We start from the raw sequence: 23,323 nt of genomic DNA on the forward strand, positions 1-23,323 counted from the left end.
AGCTCTTTTCTGCGAGGCATGGTTCACATCAGACAGTGCTTCTTGAAACCAGTAAACCCAAAACAGGTGTGTGTTTTTTAAGGGCAGAACAGCTGTCAGCAACACATCCAATATCATCACACTGATTGGAGTCAAGGTTGGCTCACTCCTGGCTCCAATTAGCTCTGGGAGAAGTCATTAAGCTAGGGCCTCACATACTTTTTCCTCCCTGCACTGTGAATGTTTACATGTTATGTGCAATTAAACCATGGCAACATCTAATGTTTGTGTAGTATTATGTTCAGCAGACTGTGTTCTTCTTTTGTTGTGACTTAGATGATGTTCAGAGCACATTTTATGCCCAATTCATGCAAAACTCCACGTAATCCCAAGGGGTTCACATACTTTTTCTTGCAACTGTATAGCGTTGGATATTTCATTCAAAACCATACTAATGTTTGCAACTGGTGGTATATACTGTATACCGCAGTAATAATCACAACTGTGGATTGTCTTTGCAAGTAAAACGGTCTGCATGTAAAAGACAAAAGCTCTAAATGTGGGAACAGTAGTTATCTACAATCTTACTATCTGCACAACAAATCAAAGCCTAAAAAATAAAATAATACAGCCACCACATCTGATTGGTATTTATTCATTGTATTCAGGTATTTATATAGTGCTGTCAATTTATGCAGTGTTTTACATTTATATTGTACATTCACATCAGTCCCTAAGCCTCAAGGGATGTACAATCTATGGTCCCTAACTTACATTCATGCATAGTAGGGCCAGTTTGGACAGGATCCAATTAACCTGCCAGCATGTCTTTGGAGTGTGGGAGGAACCCCACACAGGCACAGGAAGAACATGCAAATGCGAGGCAGGTGGTGCCGTGGCTGGGATTTGAACCAACGATGCTAGTATTTCCAAGCGGAAGTGCTAGCCATTTAGCCACTGTGCTGAACTGCAATAGATGCTTTTTTTTTTCTAGTTTAATTTAATACCACTTTAATAAGGGGGGGTCTCTGTGCTTCTTTAATCAGCCTTGCCAATAAACTTGACTGGTATCCTCTTTTCTGTCTTCTCTCTCTCTCCACTTTCTACACCTCCACCTAAGTATAGCAGTGGATGATGCCCCAGTTTGTTGGGCTATATCTGATGGAACATTCAATCTCCTTAAATATTCAATTGTAAAAGATATATTATGCTATAATCTGATTTCCAGTATCTCCTTGCCACTGTACAACAGTTTTACGTCTCATGACCTACGTTTTCCAAAAATCCTATGCCCAACTTGTGTCATACTCCATTATGCAGCTCACCCTCCCTCAGAACCAGAACAAGAGATTCTAGGGCTTTCACTGTGGTCACATTAGTAACTGCAATCAGTTTTGTCTAATATATGCTTTATTGAGCAGGATAGAGCTAGAGGGCATTCCAGTAATTCTAGTTGCCCTAAATTGACCAAGAAGGATGTGGTACTCAGACATACCCAGATTAACAGCAGATGCTCAGTGGGCCCTTCTATCCTGATTGGACATACTTTCACATGGTCAGGTATTCAATCCAGCTTTAAATTTGCTGACTTTGCAGCCTGGTTGTTGAGGCCAAGGTTTAATACAGGGGACTTTCAAGCTAGCTCTGCCATAACAACTACTCTACAGGCTGGGAAGCCATCACGGAGTTTACCATCACACATGGAAAGCATATTTTGTATGGTGGGAAGAAAAAGGATTGCACCCTAGCAAAAATGCAGTGAAGCATATTATAGGGTTTCTCCAATCAGGGTTGGATCATTCTATGGCTCTGAGGACTATTAGAGGGCACATTTCAGTTTTACGTATACTTTATTGCATTCACTGGCGAAGATATTAATGCAGAAGTTAGGGCACATAGCAGCTCCTGTACATAAGCCTTTTGCATAATGGGACTTAAACCTAGTGTAGTCAGCTTTCCAATATTCTCCTTCTGAACCTGTAAGTAGCATCTCTCTGATCTTACCAGAAAGGTGATCTGGTGAGTAGGGTATCAAAATTAGCAGCTTTGTACCATAAAGTGTCATTCTTAATTCAACACAAAGGTTGTCCTAAGGCATAGTCAAGATTTTTGCTTAAGCGTCTGTAATTGTTTCACATTAATCAGGACAATGCTGTACCTTCTTTTTTTCCTGACCCTAAACAGCCAAAAAAAAGTGGCTTCGCATTGTTTAGACACAGTTCGAGCTAGAACAGCAGATCTCTCAGCAAGAACATCTTTACATATGTCAAGCTTACTATTTATCTTACCAGAATGTTCATCAAAGGGTCAAGCAGTCTCTTAGTCTTACTGTTGCTAGATGGACCCAACAGGTTTTTATTCAAACTATAGCCTCCAAGGGGAAGTTCCTCCTTTTCCAGTAAAAGTGCATCTTTTTGAGGGGCATAAATACTTTTGGGGCATTTCAACATCAAACCTCAGTTTCTCAGGTCTGTAATGTGGCTACCTGGTATTTGGTAACCTTTACACAATTCTGTAAGGTGAATGTTAAAGCATCGGTCGATGTAAGTTTTGGACATATGGTCCTTCAGGCAGCCTTGTAGTTAGGGCCTGTTCCCACCCTCCATAGTATTGCATGGGATGTTCCAAAGGTAGTGTTTAGAAAGCCCTATGTCCTGGGTTGCACAATGAAGAAAACAGGATGTTTTAAATAAATGAATATAGTGTGCCTTGTGAGCTGCTATGACTTTTTTTTTACTTATCCTTTTCTTGGAGTATAAAAAATCCTGTTTATTAACATTTGACAATCAACAAGATGTAATATTAAGACGTATGGTAGAATTACAGATATAACAATTATCAGCTGATCTATATAACAATAGCAACACGTGTCGTATAGACATATCTCAAAATATAAGTCTGGGTATGTCTGTTGTGACTTAATTATTTCAGAGAATCAAAGGATATGGAAAAATACATTATATATAAACAGGAAAGACTGTTGCTATGTACAAAGCCAGAAAAATCTTTGAGATTAAGCATGGAGATTAGAGGACTAATCAACAATACATCATCCATGTACAATGTCACTTTGTCTATCATTTAAAGTTTTATAAAATATACAGCGTATACAAGTATACCAACAAATACACATGTTCTCATAGTTGAGAAAATAAAGATATACAGTAAACATAAACCTGTTACACAAATATATTCAATAAAAGTAACCTACAAAATGCAATGCAGAGGCCTCCCTCCCTATGAAGGGGAGCCTAAGTGGATATAGTCCACTTTTGGATTATATTAATATAATAAGGAATTTGAAAAGAATATCAAATATGCTATTGCTGACTGTTCTTGAATATGCAAACTTCAGGACTGTAATTTAAATGCTTCCTTCTACATTTGTGATACTACTGACTAGGAACAAACAAATGCATGTAAGATGTTGGACATCCAATATGCAAATAAGCCCTGAAAAATGTAATAGGATGAACCCTATGACCTTCAAAAACATCTCAGGCATGGTAGCTTCCCATATACCAGGAAGAATCACCATTCATAAAGCCACAATTTGCCTATCCCTGTCGCCATTTGGCCAAATGGAGCTCCTCAGCCCCATCTCTATGATTAAGCAATTCTGAATGAAATGTGTAATTGTGAGGTTTGTTTGGGTGGACTTTTGGGGACCTTGTCCAGAACAAAAATTGTTGTTTAAAGCTGATGTCAGTGAAGTGTGGCTGGCTTCATTGTTTACTAAAATGGCAGCTCCTACACATTTCTACATCATATGCATTGCCCTCAGCTGGACAACACATAGACAACGTGATATGCCTTGAGTCCTATGAGTTAAATTCACACCACTGTAGTGCAGAGGATACCAGAGAAAGCTGATAGCAATCGTTTTATGGGTTAGCTATACATAGCAGCAGCATAAAGTAGTACTAATTTTGCCAGCATCAAAAATGGAAAAATAGCTTTGGCAATACTGATACAGGATCAGGGGCGGACTGACCATTTGGAAACTCGAGCACTGCCCAAGGGCCCGGGGTCAGTAGGGGGCTCCATGAGATGCCCTTGGTATCTTTTTCATAGGCTTTTTTGAGTTTGGGCAAGGATACAGGGGCTCCATGATCTCCTATTGCCCGGGGGCCCCATGAGTTGTCAGTCCGCCCCTGTACAGGATAGTGCTTTGGCAGACGTCTTGCATACCTTCATGGACCATGGATGCTTGCCCTAATGGGGTCCCCAGCTTGCGGGATTTAAATAAAAAAAGACAAATCTCTAAAATGTTTTTTTTTTCTCAAAAAGCTTTCTTGAGTATGGATGAGTTCACAACACTAGGTCCAAGCACATTGCCATCTACCAGACTCTACTCCTGCTCTTAAGCATTTCTCCCCTGCCAGGTCCCGTTGTAAACTCATCAATGTTACAATAAAGCTTTTTGAGAAATTAAAGGTGCCGATTTTTCAGTTTGAATAATTTTGTGTAGTTTCTAATGGTATAGCTGTTTAGGTTTACAAACATAACTTGACAGTTATGACTCACTCTTAAGTTGGACTGCTAATAAGAAAATTAGCTTGTCGGTTTCTAAACCAGCCTCTGTTTTTTTTTGCCTGTGCCCCCCCATGATTTAGGACCATTGGAAAGGCAAAGGATCTATGCCTCAGCACTGATAACTACTAGCTGCTTAGGAGGAAGAGTGGCAATTCAAACTTCCTGCTCCTGAACTCATTCTGCCCCTTGTCCACGTAACTCCCTAATGTATTGTGTATGCCCTCTGTGCCTTCATTTAGTATAAGATCTTTACAACCATTATCAAATTTGAACCCAAAAGTCTTTCTCTATGCGTTCATGAACACAGAAACAGAAGCTGTGGATGATCGCAGCAGATGTAAAATATCCTGAACAGATTAAAAAAAAAAGTGCTTAAAGAAGACTGCCTATGTTCTTCCAGTGTTTGTGAGTGAGACAAGGCAATCGAGAATATCCTGCCTGACACACTTTCATTTCTGTCCCTTCAGGGGAGGTCCTGACTTACTCAACTCTGGGGTGCCCAGGATGGAAGAGCAGAAAGGTAGAAAAGTTGGATGTGGGAGTATTAGTTTTTACCTATGTTAATCAGGCAGCTGTATGCAAGAGTAAATGTTTGATTTGATCGCATCAGTGAGCTTGATGTGTTCTGGGAACAGTGATGGATGTTCTGTAGGTGACATGGGCATATGAAGTGGCTACATCTGCTTTACAGAGACCTTCTATGTAAAATGAGTTAATACACAAGGTTCCACTGAATGCTTCTGGGTATAATGATGTGATTATTGAGTTACTGGTGCTATAGTAATGGTTTTTTCACTCAATCCACAAATAAATATGCTTCTTGTACTTATGTCCCACTGACATGCCAAGGATAAACTGTGTGTCCCCTCCACCCAGCCTAAGTTGGACACCAGTCAAATATTGTGTAAAACTTACTAATAGGTCAATATCTGTTGAAATTATATTCATGTTTTGTTTTTTGAATGCCACACATAAATTCAAAATGCATTGTGAAAGTGAGCACCTTGGCACAGGCTGATGAGACAAACCATTAATGCAGTCAAGTAAAACATAGTGAGCAACCCCATGACTAAAAAGCATAGCAAATCATTTATATATATTTCAGTAGGGGTGAAAGTTCCAGTACACACAAAGCCGTTGATGCATTTTTTGCTCATAAAGGTCTTAATCATAGCAATGATTAAGGCCCTTATGGGCTGAAACACATCAGAAGCCTTATACACTGCTCAAAAAAGTTAAAGGAACACTTTGAAAACACATCAGATATCAATGGGGAAAAATATATGCTGGATATCTATACTGATATGGACTGGGTAATGTGTTAGGAATATAAGGTTTCCCCATCGTTTGATTGAAACTAAAATTATCAACCTACAGAGGACTGAATTCAAAGACACCCCGAAAATCAAAGTGAACACATTAGGCAGCAGGCTAGTCCACTTTACTGAAATTTCATTGCAGTGACTCAAAATGATACTCAGTAGTTTGTATGGCCCATGTGCTTGTATGCATGCCTGACATGCCTGCTCCTAATGAGACGACGGATGGTGCCCTGGGATATTTCCTCCCAGATCTGGACCAGGGCATTACTGAGCTCCTGGACAGTCTAAGGTGCAACCTGGCAGCAGATGGAGCGAAACACGATATCCCAGAGGTGTTCTATTGGAGTTAGGTCAGTCGAGCGTGGGGGTCAATCAATGGTATCAATTCCTTCATTCTCCAGGAACTGTCTGCATACTCTCGTTACATGAGGCCGGCATTTTCATGCACCAGGAGGAACCCAGGACCCACTGCACCAGCATAGGGTCCAACAGTGGGTTGATGGATTTCATCCCGATACCTAATGGCAGTCAGAGTGACATTGTCTAGCCGTAAAAGTCTGTGCGTCCCTCCATGGATATGCCTCCCCAGACCATCACTGACCCACCACCAAAATGCTCTCATCTGTGAAAATCACAGGGTGCCAGTGACAGACCTGCAAATCAAGTTCTATGGTGCTAGGCAGTGAGTACAGGTCCCACTAGAGGATGTCGGGCCCTCAGGCCACCCTCATGAAGTCTGTTTCTAAATGTTTGGTCAGGGACATTCACACCAGTGTCCTTCTGGAGGTCATTTTGTAGGGCTCTGGTAGTGCTCATCCTGTTCCACCTTGCATAAAGCAGCAGATACTGGTCCTGCTGATCAGTTAAGGACCTTTTACGGCCCCGTCCAGCTCTCCTAGAGTAACTACCTGTCTCCTGAAATCTCCTCCATGCTCTTGAGACTGTGCTGGGAGACATGGCAAACTTTCTGGCAAAGGTACATATTGATGTGCCATCCTGGAGGAGTTGGACTGCCTGTGTAACCTCTGTAGGGTCCAGGTATCGTCTTATGCTACCAGTGGTGACACCGACCCTAGCCAAATGCAAAACTAGTTAAAAACAGTCAGAAAAGATTAGTAGGGAAAAAATCTTTAGTGGCCTCCACCTGTAAAACCATTCCAGTTTTGGGGCTCATCTCATTGTTGCCCATCTAGTGCACCTGTTGTTAATTTCATTAACACCAAAGCAGCTGAAACTGATTAACTACCTCCTCTGCTACTTAGTTGACCAGATCAATATCCCAGGAGTTTAATCGACTTGATGCTATACTCTGATTAAAAAGTATTCCTTTAATTTTTTTGAGCAGTGTACAACTTAAGGGCTGTAAGGAGCAGTGTACATACTGGAGATTTTACCTCTACTCAAAGATAAAGGATTTGCTATGCCTTTTGGTCACCGGATTGTTGACTGTATTTCACTTGACTGTTATTACACATGGCTAGTGGAGGCTGGGAGTCGAGTACTGGTGCAAATGGTTTCCTCCTGTCAGGAATTTAAGGGTTGAAGCAATTTATCTTTTTGTTTTGAAAACATTTATGCATAATGGTTTTTCAGTACAGTCTTCTGTTACCAGACATAGTTCAATACTGATATGGAATTGTCTTTTTTTTCCTCTCTATATAAATTCAAATAATTGATTCTACATGCCAGAACTTTTTCTGGATTAAAGTAGTAGGTCATAATGTCTGGACAAGTGACTCATCAAATCCTTCTGTTTCAATGATAGTGTCCTTTATCCATGAAATATAATTTGACACTCTTGTATATACACCATATTTTCCTTCTGCTGCACATCCTTCTCCCCAGCTCACCACCCCCACCAAATACCAGGTATTGCGGTATAATATAGCAAATGGACCTCCGCTGTCCCCTTTACAGGCATCTTTGGCTTCAATGCTGTATCCAGCACAGAACATGTTTCCTGTTAAAACATTTTCAGTGGATGCCATACAGGCCTCTTGGCTGACAACAGGAAGGCGAACCTTTAGTAAGAAACGACTAGCACGTCCTAGATATCGTGTAGATCCCCAGCCACTTACTTGCCCGACCTCCCCTTCTTGCGTTAGTAAACGCCCAAGGCTAGGACTAGGCAAGCAGATGGGTCGCGAGTATTCACCAAAGGCAGCTGGGCTGCGTAAGTACAGAAGTGCAATATCATGGTCATAATATACTCCTAGGTAATATGGATGGGAGAAAACTTGTAACACGAGAATCTTCTGTTCGTCCCTATCCCGCAGATTTTTGTCATAATCCCCTGAAAATGAGGTAAAAGTAGAGTTAGAGAAAAGATAAATATTAGACAAGATGATTTTCTTTTACCATCCTTATAACAGTTTAGAGAAAATGAATTGTACATGGCCAGGTAAAAGCAAATGAAGCAACATATTTGAACATCACTTGTGATGGCATGGCTATGTTGGAACTTAAAAGCAGTCTTGGAAGAAGCCAATTCTGCAAACAGATTTCCATACACAGTGGAAGACCATTGCACAACTCATTGCACACTGTTGAACAATGTCCCATCACACTAACACTGCATGTATGTGTCTTAATAGACATGAGAAAGATCTCAGATCTCCTGCAGCCTGGTGATTTGAACAAGGAGAAGCAGATAGCTCTTTGCTTGGAATTGTTGATGACAAATCTGTGCATCTATGGTGACCATGGAGGTGGTGATGGACCAGCAGATTCTTTACCAAGAATGATGCATGCTGAAATATCAGTTAGCACTAGTAGTAATATTCTCTGCAACTTGGCTCATTAACAGTTTAAGTTTGCTTTCTGTTTCACGGTAATTTGGACATGGATGTTATCGCCCTCTACCAAAATGTGTGTGTGTGTGTATATATATATATATATATATATATATATATATATATATATATATATATATATATACACATACATACATATACATACACACACACTTCTATGCTACTCTCACATGAGGGCTTTGAGCAAATACAGTTGGGAAAAGAATAATAGAGTAGATGTTCACATTTCAAAGTGAATGTTGGTGAATATGGAAAATATGTCTTCACTTTGAATACCCAGTTATGTGCTAGCAAGACTAGTGTTTTTACATTTTCTTTCACATAGTTGGGTATCCAAAGTGAACACAGGTTCATCTTATTTACTAATGTTCACATTGCAATGTGAACATATACTTTGCTAGGTAAACAACCTCTACTCTTTTAGTAAATCAACCTTACTAAGTTCTATTTGCCATAACTGGATTGTTCCTAGTGGAACTCCAACAAATATTTTTTTTTCTTTATTGTATATAAATTGGAACACATTTTAAAAAAAAAGCTGATTTGGTTTGTTGTCTGTGCCACTGCTGGGATGATTGTATTTCTTTTCCTGCCCTGTCACTGGAACAGGAAGTAAAGGTAAATGTCTCCAAAGTGGATAATAGGGCTCATGTACACGGGGCATTCAGAAAACTCTTCTGAACAATAGAAACTGACTGCTGGAAAACGTAGGTTAAAAAAAGTTAGTTTAGCTGAGTTTGTATACCACATTTATGCGCGTTTATGTGCGTTTGCGTTTAGAAGCGTTTTTGAAAGATAACCTCAGGAGACCCTCCCAAATCCCCCGAATGCACTGAAAAATAGTAAAAAATTAACTATTTCAGACATTTTAAGAGAAATAGAGAGAGCAGAAGCAGAGAGAGCAGTATGTGTTGAGATGACCTGTCTTTTCTGGTTGTATTCACTATGGATCCCATCATGAGCATAATGTGGCACGTTCTACCATTTTTTCCTTCACGTGAAACCTGAAACTGACTGCGCTGGTGTACATTTGGATACATAGAAAATGCTTTGCATGCATTTCTGATGATGAAAAAAGGCTCTGAACAGCATCTGGATATGGAACAGTCAAAAAACGCTTCTAAACGCAAATGCTTATAAACTCGGTTAACCGCATTTACACGTGTTCACAAGCATTTGGCGTTTGAAACGCCAGTTAAATCTACTCCTGAACGCAAGTTTGGTGCGTTCAAAAAAATTACTGTAAACTCAACTGCCTGTAAACAACTGTAAACGACTATGTGTACGTGGACACATAGGAAAACATTAGGGAGAGTTCAGGGGCCGCTGAAAAAAAATGCTCAACAACTCCTAAACCGTCAGTTTAGCAGCTGAAGTATACATGAGCCGTAAGGCTCCAAATCGTAAAACTAACACAGTGAGATAAAGATACTTATTTTCAAAACATGAAAGTTATCTCCAGCTGAGCCCAGTGAAATGTAAAAATTATGATATATATAAAATTATTTTTGTTACTACATACACAGTAACATTCTTGAGAGGAAGATGCACACCCAACATATGTTCTTGCTAAATTTAGTTTTATTACCAGTAAACTTTCAGCAAGAGAAGTTGATGTGCTATGATTAAGGCTGTGTGTTGAAACATGTAGGTTTCACTTGTTAAAAGTTTACTGGTTGGGCTAATTATGCTTTCGCTTAAAATCTCAGTATTTACAGTATACCAATTATGTGTAGTATGATGACTCACCAATGGTAACATGATGAGGAACAACATCCTCAAAGCAGTGGGCAGCTGACAATACCCAGCGTTCACTAATAAGACTGCCTCCACAGAAATCTACTCCTCGGATTGTACGGATTAAGACCTAAAATAAGTAACATCATGATCACAAAAGTACAATTTTGTATTAACAATTATAAAGAACATTTTAAGGAATTTAGCCCTAGAAAAATGTGGTAATCCTTAACATCCAATACTAAAATTTGTTATGGTTTAACGTCCCCATCCCATCTTGTTAATCCCATGTCTAGCTCTGTAGGTGGGGTGTCAGACCTTTCGCACAGAAAGCAAGGGTCCCACTCTCACATGTTGACAGGGCACAGGCTTTTCTATTCAAGCTATGGATGCTTTCTAAATATATCAAACTGTGCACACCTTTTGTTTTGATGGACCTGGAAAGTATTTGCCCACTATTAGGTGAATGCTCAGTTGAGCTTTAAAGTGGTTCTAAAGGCAGAATACTTTTTTTACCATAATTTATTCTATGCAATAAGGTGAAAACCTTCCACTGTCTTACCTAACACCACTCTCAATCCAGCACTGTGCCTACCAGCAGGCCCAATCTCTTCTCTTCCTGCATTTATGGGCTTTACTGAATGCAGCTGGAGGCACTGGCTTGTTGCTGTCAGTCATATCCTGTGAGGATTGAGTGGGGCTAACTTGCCCTGTGTGAGTCTACGGACGCACACAGCCTGAATCAGGAGCTTGCCCACACAACTGCCCCTATAGCAAGTGGCTTGCTATGGGGCACTTGGAGAAGAGGAAGAGCCTAGAATGTTGGTGGGAAGCCTCAGAAGAGGAGGTCTGGGGCTTCTCTGTGCTATACTATTGCACAGAGCAGGTAAGTATAACATGTTTGTTATTTTAGGAAAAAGCATTAGCATTACAATTTTAAGTTAATTAGCTGCCTTGTGGGTTGCAGTACCTGGTACTGCAACCCACAAGGCAGCTAATTAACTTCCAGGATATTCCATTACCCACCATTACCACCGGAGGGAGTTCTATACCTGGAGAATAAGCCTATCCAGCCTTAAGGGGATCTCTGGACCTGGAAGCTCTCTATCATATGCCATTAAGAGAGAACATCAGGATCACCTACTCCCAGACGGATGCCCACCTGTTCCACCCGCTGAGGGGATTCCAGTGGATGTAGATTAAATGCGCATTATCATAGCGCGTCCGGTGAGTGCGCATTTTTATCGTTTTATCCTGATACACCAGCTTTAACGCAGGACCTGGTGACAACTTGTCCGGACATTTAATACTACGTGATGAATTAGTTATTGTCAATTTTTATTAATCACAATTTTTTTATTAATCACAATTTGTTAGCGCCGCACTTTCTATTTCTCAGCTCTAGTTCCACATGATCTCCAACAGGTCATGTTTTAAGGACTTCCCTCATTTTGCATAGGTATTTAAATCTGTGTTACTGACTCCGTAATTACAACTTTGTTCTCACTGAGGAAATGTCTGAAAACATATCAGGGGTATTTTTTTTCAGAATATTTTGGGGATTTAAGTTGAGAAACACTGATAACATTATATTGCAAAGAGTGTTTGCATAGGACATGGAACCTTCAGATGAGTATAAAACAAATGATACATGGTAAACATAATGAATGCAAAGAGCAGCAGCACCCAGCTGTATTATATAATAGGTTATTTTTTTTTTTTACTTGTGACTTCACTGTTTTCCAAATAAAGCTGCACACTTTTCCAGAGGAGAGATCGCTGCATTTTACAAATATCAATTCTGACAAATTTTGTAGGGTTACTTTACATATAATAATCTACTTAAAGGTTAACAGACCTGCCATGGGCACTGGCCCAATTCACAGAGCATGCCGCCAACAATCCGGGCATGTTCATCTGCCAGGAAACTCTCAGAATAACCATGTCCACTGTCTGTTCTGTTTGTATGATTCATGTTAGTAGCTGAATTATTGAGAGGACCACAACCACTGCCACTTATACACGAACTGTTGGTGTCATTTTTTATTCCTCTTAAGTGCTGAGGTGACATAGTTGCTGATGGTTTGTTCATTGTTTCAGCTGATGCAGTATCGTTACTGAGGGACAGCTTTAGTGTTTCATTTGAACTTGTTGGTTTAAACATTGTGTGTTTTGTACTGGGTGGGGAACGAGTAGTGATGTTGTATTCAGTATTGAAGAATTCATCCGATTGCACCTCCAGATCCAGAAGAGAGCGTGATGAGCCAACTGTCAGTCCACAAGGAAACTTAACTGCAATTTAAGTAGAAATTTTAATCATTACTATCACGCCTGTAGTGCATGAGGGAAAAAAGAACAATGTTAAGTGTATGTTGAAATTATTTTTAATGGGTTCCTTTATATGTAGCAAGTTATGTGAGTAAGCATGAGAAAGACCAAAATTATGTGAACAACTAGGGATGAGAGATGGAATTTGATAAGAGACTAGAGAAGAACTATTGCAGCAAATGCATGTTTCCAAGTATCCTGCAGGAACCATCAGCCAGGTTGGCACAACAGACAAAGATATCAATAGAATAATAGCTAGAACTTTAAAAATTCACCATACCATATTAATAGAGTAAGTGAAAAAAAACAAGTGTGAAGGCCAAGTTGGCTGTGTACATAAGAACTTTGTCCCTTCATAGCTTACAGCTCTGAATCATGGACACTGGGCATCAAGTACAGTCAATCAGTAGATTTTCACTTTAGTGAAATTGTCAACCTAAATTAAGCATTTGGCCTAATCAGAATAATAATTGTATCTATATAAAGAGGCAACGGTAAAGGGAGTAATGTTACATATATAGTTGCACAGCTTAAGCAGCTATCCAGCTTACCAGCCGGGGCACATTTCTTGCCATCCTCTTCCAGGGTGTAGCCATTTGCACAGGAGCAGGTCACACTGAGTGCTCGGTGGTTATCTGTGCAGTACTGCCAGCATCCTCCATTCTTATACCAGCACTCCTGCCGTGCTAGCAAACAGAAAGACAGGCAATCATTGCAGTTAACAAGTTAAAGGGAATCCACAGTGAACCCTACTTTGAATGTCATCAATGCTCTTTGCATTGCCATTAAAATGGGAACCTGTACTAAAAGAAGTATATAGGATGCCACTACCGACTTCCTGATGAAAGTGCTACTTGTTTGGCTATCATGCTGAGCCAATGGCTTCCATATTTTGTGAGTCACTGACTTGAAACACATATGCAGATCAGGAGTTCTGACTTCACTTACTGCAATCTTGTTCTGATTCACTAACTCTTGTAATATTAAAGTCAGAAATAACAATACAGCTATCATTTCTTGAAAGAACTCGATGTGGTGATCACTTTATTTGCAGAGCAGTGTTGATTGTCACCATTTTTACACCCAAGGAATGCCATTTCTTTGCAAGTCTCTAAGTTTTATTTATTTATGCAATCTATTAAAAGTAATTTTACTTCAACAGAGAGAACAGCTCATTTGTGGAAGTCTGAGTGGTCCAACTTCTGCTGGTCACCTTTATACCGGAAGTGGAAGTATTTTCAATGCAAAGGTCGAATCCTATACATTACATCACTTCATTATATTTTTTAGAACTATGAACTGTAAAATGTATATACTATACTAAGAGTAGGGCCCTCGAACCCCTCGTGTTTTGTCTTGTTACTGTATTGTCTCATGTACTATCCCATACTATAATGTACAGCGCTGAGCAAACCTTTTGGCGCTATATAAATAATGTATAATAATAATAATAATACTAGTTGTTCAAGAACAGGTGCAGATGTTGTAGCTGTAGAGAACATATCTAAATGCATTTTCTGTTACACATTGTTTAGGCCCTATTTTGTGTGTGTGTGTGTGTGTGGGGGGGGGGGGGGGGTTGAGAAATGGCCCTCCCCAAACAGGATATTGTGCTAAACCTGCATGGAAATAAGAGAGCCAGAACGTTTGCTAAGTGGAAGAGTGGGTTTAATAATAAAGTTGGCAATGCCTTCACACAGGATAGGGCCTCTGTGGACAAAGAGGATTTCCTTACTAGGTAATTAACCAGTAATCTAATCAAAATAATTTGGAGCAGATGAACCACTGTAACCAGCATATAACATTAACCAGAAGTACACAAATATAGGTATACATAGATATCAATATAGAAATAATAGAAGCTTTATATAAGAAGAGATTAATAACAGTACATACATCCAATGTACAAATGGGTATTATCAGCAAAAGGGACCAATAGGAGTCCTGGGGAAATTGTGCACATACAGTTGTGATCAAAATAATAGCAGTGTGTTGAAAAAAGTGAATAAAGCTCAAAATCCTTCTAATAGCTTTTATTTCCATACACACAAATGCATTGGAAACACTACACATTCTATTCCAAATCAAAACATGAAGAAAAATATATCACATTTGTGTTGTTCCTCTAAAGAAAATTGAATAAAAGTGAATATTAGACTGTTCAAAAACATAGCAGTGTTTTTATTCTTCTTTACAAACTCAAACATTCACTATATAAACTGAAAAATGTTTGAAGATTTTGCTTTCCTTTGAATCACTTAATGAATATTTAGTTGTATAAGCACTGTTTCTGAGAACTGCTGTACATCTGTGTTGCATGGAGTCAACCAACTTCTGGCACCCTTGAACAGGTATTCCAGCCCCGGATGATTGGACTACATTCCACAGTCCTTCTCTATTTCTTGGTTTTGCCTCAGAAACTGCATTTTTGATGTCACCCCACAAGTTTTCTATTGGATTAAGATCCGGGGATTGGGCTGGCCACTCCATAACGTCAATCTTGTTGGTCTGGAACCAAGATGTTGCACATTTACTGGTGTGTTTGGGGTCATTGTCTTGTTGCAACACTCATTTCAAGGGTATTTCCTCTTCAGCATAAGGCAGCATGACCTCTTCAAGTATTCTGATGTATTCAAACTGATCCATGATCCCTGGTATACGATAAATAGCCCAACACTGTAGTATGAGAAACATCCCCATATCATGATGCTTGCGCAACCATGCTTCACTGTCTTCACAGTGTACTGTGGCTTGAATTCAGTGTTTGGGGGTTGTCTAACAAACTGTCTCCGGCCACTAGACCCAAAAAGAACAATCTTACTTTCATCAGTACACAAAATGTTGCGCCATTTCTCTTTAGGCCAGTCAATGTGCTCTTTGGCAAATTGTAAGCTCTTCAGCACGTCTTTTTTTCAACAGTGGGACTTTGCAGGGGCTTCTTGCAGATCGCTTGGCTTCACATAGGCCTCTTCTAATTGTAACAGTACTCACAGGTAACTTTAGACCTTCTTTGATCTTCCTGGAGCTGATTGTTGGCTGAGTCCTTGCCATTTTGGCTATTCTATCCATTCGAATGGTAGTTTTTCGCTTTCTTCCACGTCTTTCAGGTTTTGGTTACCATTTTAAAGCATTTGCGATCATTTTAGCTGAGCAGCCTATAATTTTCTGCACTTCTTTATATGTTTCCCCTCTCCAATCAACTTTTTAATCAAGGTACGCTGTTCTTCTGAACAATGTCTGGAAGGATCCTTTTTTCCTCAGAATGTCAGAGAGAAATGCACTGTAACCAGCATGTACAACATTTGCTGCCTTCCTTCCTTAAATAAGGGCAATAATTGCCACCTGTTTTTCAAAGAATGAATGACCTCACTAATAGAACTCCACACTGCTATTATTTTGAACATGCCCCTTTCAATGAGTGATTCAATTACACAGAATCAGCAGCATGAATGTCATGACTGTTGGGTCTGTTGGATTTCTATTACTCTACTACACCTGCTAGTAAATTATTTGCCATTTAGAAATATCATTTCTACCAAAAACAGTGATTGATCAGTTTAGTGATGTCTGACTGCTATTATTTTGAACACAACTCTATACCCGGGTGTATGTAGTTATTAATAGAGATATTTCCAGGTTTCCATTTGCAGGTGCCCCTGAGGATAATGTGGCATCTATCTTTGTGTCAGAGACCTGAAGACAAGATTAGTGGTCATGGGGGAATCCTCCAACTGTTGTCCAACCAGCTTGGAAAGAAGCTTCTCCCCAGAAGGAGTGTGGCACTGGAACTCAGAGTCAGCCTATCTACTCTGCTCTATAGTCCCTCCCTTATAGTTTCCAATCTGACATGCAACCAGACCTCTAAGCCACTAGAATCCTAACGTGGCTCTAGCTTATGCTGTTTTTTGAGCCCTAAGCTAACAGTAGCAATAGAATCCCAGAACAGAAGGGAAAGGGATAACTAGAATAACAGGAGCTGCATATAAACTCTACTGCAATAAAAAGGTTTATCTACTGGTTTTCCCTGTCGAGCAGCGTCCAAGATGGCCACTCAGCATGCATGCTCCTTGCCCACTGGACACATCGGCTGATCCACCGGCTCCCAGGGGGGGTCAGCTAAGTGCCCACCCCCCCCTGAAAAGGTCCTTCCCTTGGACCCCTCTACGACCGAGTCCAACCTGCTCTTCCCTGGGCTGAAGTTGCATCCAAGACTTCCTCGATTGTGCTTCACCATTAAATCCTTTTGATGGGACCGTGAGTTTGGCCTTTTCAGTATTCCCAGTATTGATAGTGTTCTGCGATTAGGCCCTACCCGATCAGCTCCTTTTGGGTTCCGTCCTTGAATGGGGTGTAATTTCCTGGACTTGAGGTCTGTGACTTTTTGCCATTGAAGACTGCCACGGGTCCCAGTGACATTGGTTGGGTGTAGGTAGTTGGAATGGGCCAAGAGTTCCTTTGGGCTCTAGAGAAGGAGGTTGGCTTGGGTGAGCCCTTATTCGGTGCTAGGATGTCAGCCTTGCTGGGGCGAGGGACCATCTGAGCTGTGTTGTTTAGGCTCCATTGTGGCCTGTAGTCATCCCACTGGAGGGGGTTGAGCCCCAAAGCCTAGTTGGGTTTCCTATGAGAGGGTCTCCACAGTTGTGACCCACTTCCCGGGGACTCATATATCTACTAATGTGGGACTCCGTTATGTTATGTTTGTTGCCTCTTTGCCCCCTGGGAGCCTATGCTTTTGATGTATCCATTTGCAGTCATGTGTTCGGTGGTAGAGCAACCCCCAACTGGTATCCTTTGAGCGTAGGATGCATTTCACCATAGGTGTGATACGGCTATGCCATTGTAAATACTCTGTGTCTCGTCTCTTTTTTTTCTTGTCTTCTCTGGTTTTGTTTTATGCAGGGTTGCAGGACGCCATGGACCGGCTGTCTTTGGGAGTGGAAATTGTTGGCCGACTTATACTTTTTCTGCTGAGTGGATTATGCCGATCCCACCATGGCTTTGCCCCTTCTGAAAGTTCACTCATAAAATATACAACGCTTTAATTTGTCTCAAAAGCGGTATAAAGTTTTTCATCACCTCAAATTGCAAAAAATTGACATGGTATGCTTGCAGGAAACCAGGTACGCCCAGTCCTCCGCCCCACAATATCTTTCATCTCATTATCCCACTTTTTACACGGCCTCAGCTCCTGAGAAACGACGGGGTGTTCTGATTGCCTTCAAACGCAGTCTCACTTTTATCTGTGCTCGGGATATAGCAGACCCCATGGGCAGGTACTTGCTCCTGCAGGGCACCCTCTGGGATCAGGAGGTCACTTTTGTCTCTTATTACGCTCCCAATTGCTTTCAGCACAAATTTTTCTCACATCTTTGTACTATCATTTCCTGACACTCCAAAGGCCTCCTTCTTCTTTTGGGGGATTCAAATGCTACCTTGGATTCCGCTCTAGATAGGTGCTATGCCCAGGGGGCGGCCACTTCTCACGACTTAGTGCAGGAGGAACATGTGCTCATTCCTGCAGTCTGCGGGGCTGGTGGACGTTTGGAGGGAACTTCATCCAACTGAGCGCGACTTCACGTTCTACTCAAATCCTTATCACAGTTTCTGTAGCATCGACCATGTAACAGCTTTCTTTGGTCAGGCGGATATCTATCCCTTCGTCGCCCTGGTCGGACCATGATCCCCTGGTTCTACTTCTTGCACTTTCGACAAGACGCCCTTTTCACAGGTGCATTAACGAATCTTTATTGACCACTCAGGTCACCTGCCAGAAAATTGAATCTTTCATACAAACATAGTTTATGGAGAACTCAGGATCTGTTTCTGCGGCAGTGCCTCTGTGGAAGACGCATAAAGCTACAGTGCGGGGCCACATTATACAGCTGTCTGCAGTTCGGAGGTGGGAGCGGGAGTATCGTCTTTCAGTCCTCCACTGTCTGCTAGCCTCTGCGGATGCCCGTTGGAAGTCGCACCCATCTGCGGCCCATAAATGAACGCGAGACGCCCTGGCTGCAGAATTGGACTTACCTGCATCTTTGGAGGCTGAATGGGCCTTGCGTTGGACCAAACATAAATTTCTTACCTGCGCTAATAAACCGGGTCTGATGCTGGTTAGGAAACTCAATTCTGTGGGGAAACCCCACAAACTGGTCCGGTTGCGGCTCTCTGCGGAGGGGCTGCACCTCCAATCCCCAGCAAATCGTCTCACATTTCACGGACTTCCTTTCACACCTGTACACCAAACCAGATCCCTTTCCTGTAGCTCAGACGGAAGCACTTTTTCAAGATCTATGACTCCCTGGATTGTCCGAAGTGGCACGGGTAGCCCTTAATGCAGGTGTACTTCAAGCTATCAGATTTTTACGGTCCACCACGGCCCCGGGTCCTGATGGTTTTCAGGTTTCTGTTACAAGAAATTTGCAACCCTGTTGGCTCCCTTCTTGGCTGGTTACTTTAATGAATTGCGACAGGGTTCCCTACCCTCTCCGGACACGCTTAGAGCTCATATTTCAATGATTCCTTAGACAACGGAAGACGTGCAGGAACTGCAGGCCTTTCGACCCATTTCTCTTCTTAATGTGGATTTGAAGATATTGGGCAAGATTCCCAGTCTTCGTATCAATAAATACTTGTGTAGTCTGGTCCATAGAACTAAGTAGGCAGGCGGGTGATAATGTTCATAAAGTAGTCCACCTTACACACCTTCTGCAACAGTGAAAAATTCCAGGATTCTTACTCTCTTTAGATATATACAAGGCTTTTGATTCCCTGTCCTGGGAATACCTGCGGTTCGTGCTGTCCCGCTGGGGCTTTTGGGATTCTATCCTTTCTTTGATTCAGGCCTTGTATTCTTCCCCTTCAACTTCGGTTAGGTATGCAGGGCATTTCTGAGATCCCTTTCCAGTTTGACGAGGGATGAGACAGGGATGTTCCCTGTCCCCGGCGCTCTTTGTCCTGATGCTTGAACCACTAGCTTTGGAGCTTCGGGCTGATTGTAACATATCGGGAGTCCCTTTACGCAAGAACCTTTTTGTGGATGATGCCCTCTTGACTCTGACTAATCCATTGACGATGCTCCCAAACTTGCAACAGGTTCTTGCGCTTTTCTCCTTGATTTCCGGTCTCTGTATTTTTTTTTTTAATTTAAATATTTATTAATTTTTCATGTTATTACATAAAATTCATAAGAAGAGACATAATACATATAAATAATCCATACATTTCTACTTTGTCCCTTCTATTTACCTCTTTTCCTTCCCTTCCCTCCCAACCCACCTTTTCCCCCCTTCCCCCCTCCCTCCCCTCTGCAAGGTCTCCAATCTCCCAAGGCCCAATAACTTTAAGTAACTTCCTAGTTTAGAGTTTTCTATATTTCTCTTTCAATCCTGATTTTTCCCATTTTTCCCATCGTGATTGGTATAGTTTCAACCTGTCTTTCTGAGTATAATAAGATTTTTCCATTCTACTAATCTGGTTTACCCTATTGATCCAATCCTCCTCCGTCGGCACCTCTGTCTTCCACCAAAACTTGGGAATCAACCCTTTTGCAGCACTTAAATAGTACCATACTCCTGATTCTTTATATTTATTTACTGTTGTCTCAACATTATGTAGGAGACACATGGTTGGGTTTAATCCTATGTCATTTCCAGTTATTATTTCTAATAATTTGACTATTGTCTTCCAGTAAACCTGAATTTTTGGACATTGCCACCAAATATGAAAAACCGTGCCCTCCTCCCCACATCCTCTCCAACACATTTTTGAATTCTCCTCCCTCATCCTGTGCTCAGTGCTCGGTGTAATATGCCATCGTGTCAAACACTTATAATTAATCTCAACGTCTCTCATACTAACACTCTCGTGAACTAATCTAAATATCTTATTCTGTTGATCCTCATCTATCTCCACCTCCATATCTCTTTCCCAATTTGTTATAAAAATTAACTTTGTGTCTGTGTCTAATTCTGTAAGAATTCTATACATTTTTGTGACACCATGTTTCCCATCTCGACGTGTTTCTAATAGTCTTTCAAACATATTCCACTCCTTTTTTAATCTCAAGGGTTTTGGGAGAGTTCCAATAAAACATTTTAATTGATGATATTTCCACTCATCTATTTTAGTAAACATATCTCCTCCCCTCTCTTTTAAGTCTTTAAATGTTCTCAATTCCCCCTCTACCAATACGTCTCTCAATTGGATATCTTCCTTTTTAAACCATCTCCCTGATATCTCATCTTTTCCTGGAGGGAAGAACTCCGTGTTTGCAAGGGGCATTAATATAGAGTTGAATTCCCATTTCATGTGTTTATGTAAATTATCCCATATCCTTAAAACATTTAAAGTATAAGTACTTGTGCTTTCTTTAATTCTTCTATAGTGTGCTGGAACCCATATCATCTTATTCAAATTAATTCCACTCAATTCATTTTCTATTTTTACCCAAATTTTCCCCTTATAATTAAAAGTCCAATCATAAATTCTTGCTAAAATTACAGCTTTGTAATATCTCTTGACATCAGGTAGTCCCATCCCCCCTTTCTCTTTAGTCCTACTTAGTGTTTCATATGATATTCTTGGTTTTTTATTCTTCCATATATATCTTGTTAACATTCTTCTCATTATCTTAAAAAACGCCTCTGGGAGTTTGATTGGGATCATTTGAAATCTATAGAGTATTTTAGGTATAATTACCATTTTAATTAGGCTTATACGTCCTAACCATGATGGGTTTCCTCCTTCTAATCTTTTTAGTTCGTCCTTAGTCTCATTTATCAGAGAAATATAGTTTAGTCTATACAGTTGTTTATATGAGGTAGCAAGTTTTATTCCTAGGTATTTTATATCTTTTTCTCTCCACATAAAGGGGAATTCTTTTTGTAGCTTTTCTTTTTCACTTTTTGGTATATTAATGTTCAGGATCTCTGTTTTTGTTGGGTTAATTTTTAGATTTGATAGTTCACCATATTCCTTCAGGATCTTCATTATACTTGGTAGTGTTATTCGGGGATTGCCTACATAAAACAACAAGTCGTCCGCAAAGGCCGCTACTTTATGTTCTATATTTTCTACTGTATTCCCTTTATCGCTCCACTATTCCTTATTATTGATAGCAGGGGTTCCAATGTCAAAACATACAGCAAGGGGGACAGTGGACATCCCTGTCTTGTTCCATTGGACATCCCAATGGATTCCCACCTCTCCCCATTTACCGTGATGATTGCGGTGGGCTCCCTATATAATTTACCTATCCACTCACGCATTCTCTCTCCAATCCCCAACACCTCCAAGTTGTCTATCATAAAGCCCCAGTCCACTCTATCAAACGCCTTTTCGGCATCAATTGACAAGAGCACCACCGGGGCTTTCCCTTTTCTACTTTTCTGGATAAGCATCAAAGTTCTCAACCCATTGTCTCTACCCTCTCTCCCCGGGACAAAGCCCACCTGGTCTCCATGGATCCATTCGGGCATTAGATCTTTCAACCTATTTGCTAGGACCTTTGCGTACAACTTGGTATCGGTGTTTAATAATGAAACTGGTCTGTAGCTAGAGCACTGAGAAGGATCTTTTCCCTCCTTGTGGATGAGAACGACATGGGCCTGAAGGGATTCCCTCCTCCCCTCCATCCCGCCTCCCAGGTCATTCATATATTTCCTCAACTTTGGTAACAATACTTCACAAAATTTTTTATAGTACTTAACTGTATAACCATCCGGGCCTGGGCTTTTCCCTCCCCCTGTACTTCTTAACGCTGCTTCTATTTCTTCCTGGGAAATTTCCGCATCCAAGGAGTTCAATTGTGTTTCACTGAGCTTTGGCAATCCCGCATTTTTTAAATATATCTTCCTTTTTTTGTTAATACCTTCTCTAATTTCTTTTGGTGACCCTTGGTGACTGATGTTATACAACTTTCTATAATACTCCGTAAATACTTTAATGATTTCTTTAGTTGAGTGAACCAACTCCCCCTTAGGGCTTTTTATCTTTTCTATATAATTCCTGTTTTTCTTTTTATTCAGAGCTCTCATTAAGTATTTTCCTGGTCTATCTCCCCATCTATATCTTTCACTTAATACTTTATTATATACTCTTCTCCTCTCCTCTTCCATCAATCTCTCTAGTTCGTCTTTTTTATCCATTAACTTCTGTCTTGTTTCTATTGTTATTTTCTTCTTATGTATCTGCTCCAACTCCAGGATTTCCTTTAAGAGTCCACTAACCCTCTCTCTTCTTTCTTTTTTCTTCCTTGCTCCCATTGCAATCAAGATTCCTCTTATATATGCCTTATGACTTTCCCATACTGTAGCTGTCGATACTTCCTCTGTCTCATTCTCCTTGAAATATACCTTGATCTCTTCCCTGATCTTCTGCTTGATTTCCTCATCCAAGAGAAGAGCCTCATTTAACCTCCATCCTAAGCCTCCCGTCCACCTTTTTCCCCATCCTATTTTCATTATGACAGGGGCATGATCCGAGAAAGTTCTTGTCTCTATTTCTATTTTAACCAGCATTTCAATGAGTTGATGATCTATTAGAATATAATCCAGTCTCGAGTATATCTCATGTGCATTAGAGAAGAAGGTATAGTCTCTGTCTTTCATA

General features: G+C 40.6%; 1 protein-coding gene across 1 annotated transcript in view; it reads right to left on the reverse strand.

Moving 5' to 3' along the window:
- Positions 1–614: 614 nt before the first annotated feature.
- Positions 615–23,323, reverse strand: part of LOC149470245 (coagulation factor IX-like) — a 45,863-nt gene continuing 23,154 nt past the window's right edge. Inside the window, exons 5-8 of the mRNA XM_089665593.1 lie at positions 13,267–13,401; positions 12,246–12,679; positions 10,400–10,517; positions 615–8,130 (exon numbers count right to left, since the gene is read on the reverse strand). Coding sequence (XP_089521719.1) covers positions 7,553–8,130; positions 10,400–10,517; positions 12,246–12,679; positions 13,267–13,401 — 1,265 coding nt within the window. The 3' untranslated portion in view covers positions 615–7,552. The remainder of the gene's footprint in view (positions 8,131–10,399; positions 10,518–12,245; positions 12,680–13,266; positions 13,402–23,323) is intronic.

The sequence above is a fragment of the Staurois parvus genome, unplaced genomic scaffold, assembly GCF_062004578.1.
Source record: "Staurois parvus isolate SC_StPar_1 unplaced genomic scaffold, SC_StPar_1.0 ptg000049l, whole genome shotgun sequence".
In the NCBI taxonomy this organism is placed as follows: Eukaryota; Metazoa; Chordata; class Amphibia; order Anura; family Ranidae; genus Staurois; species Staurois parvus.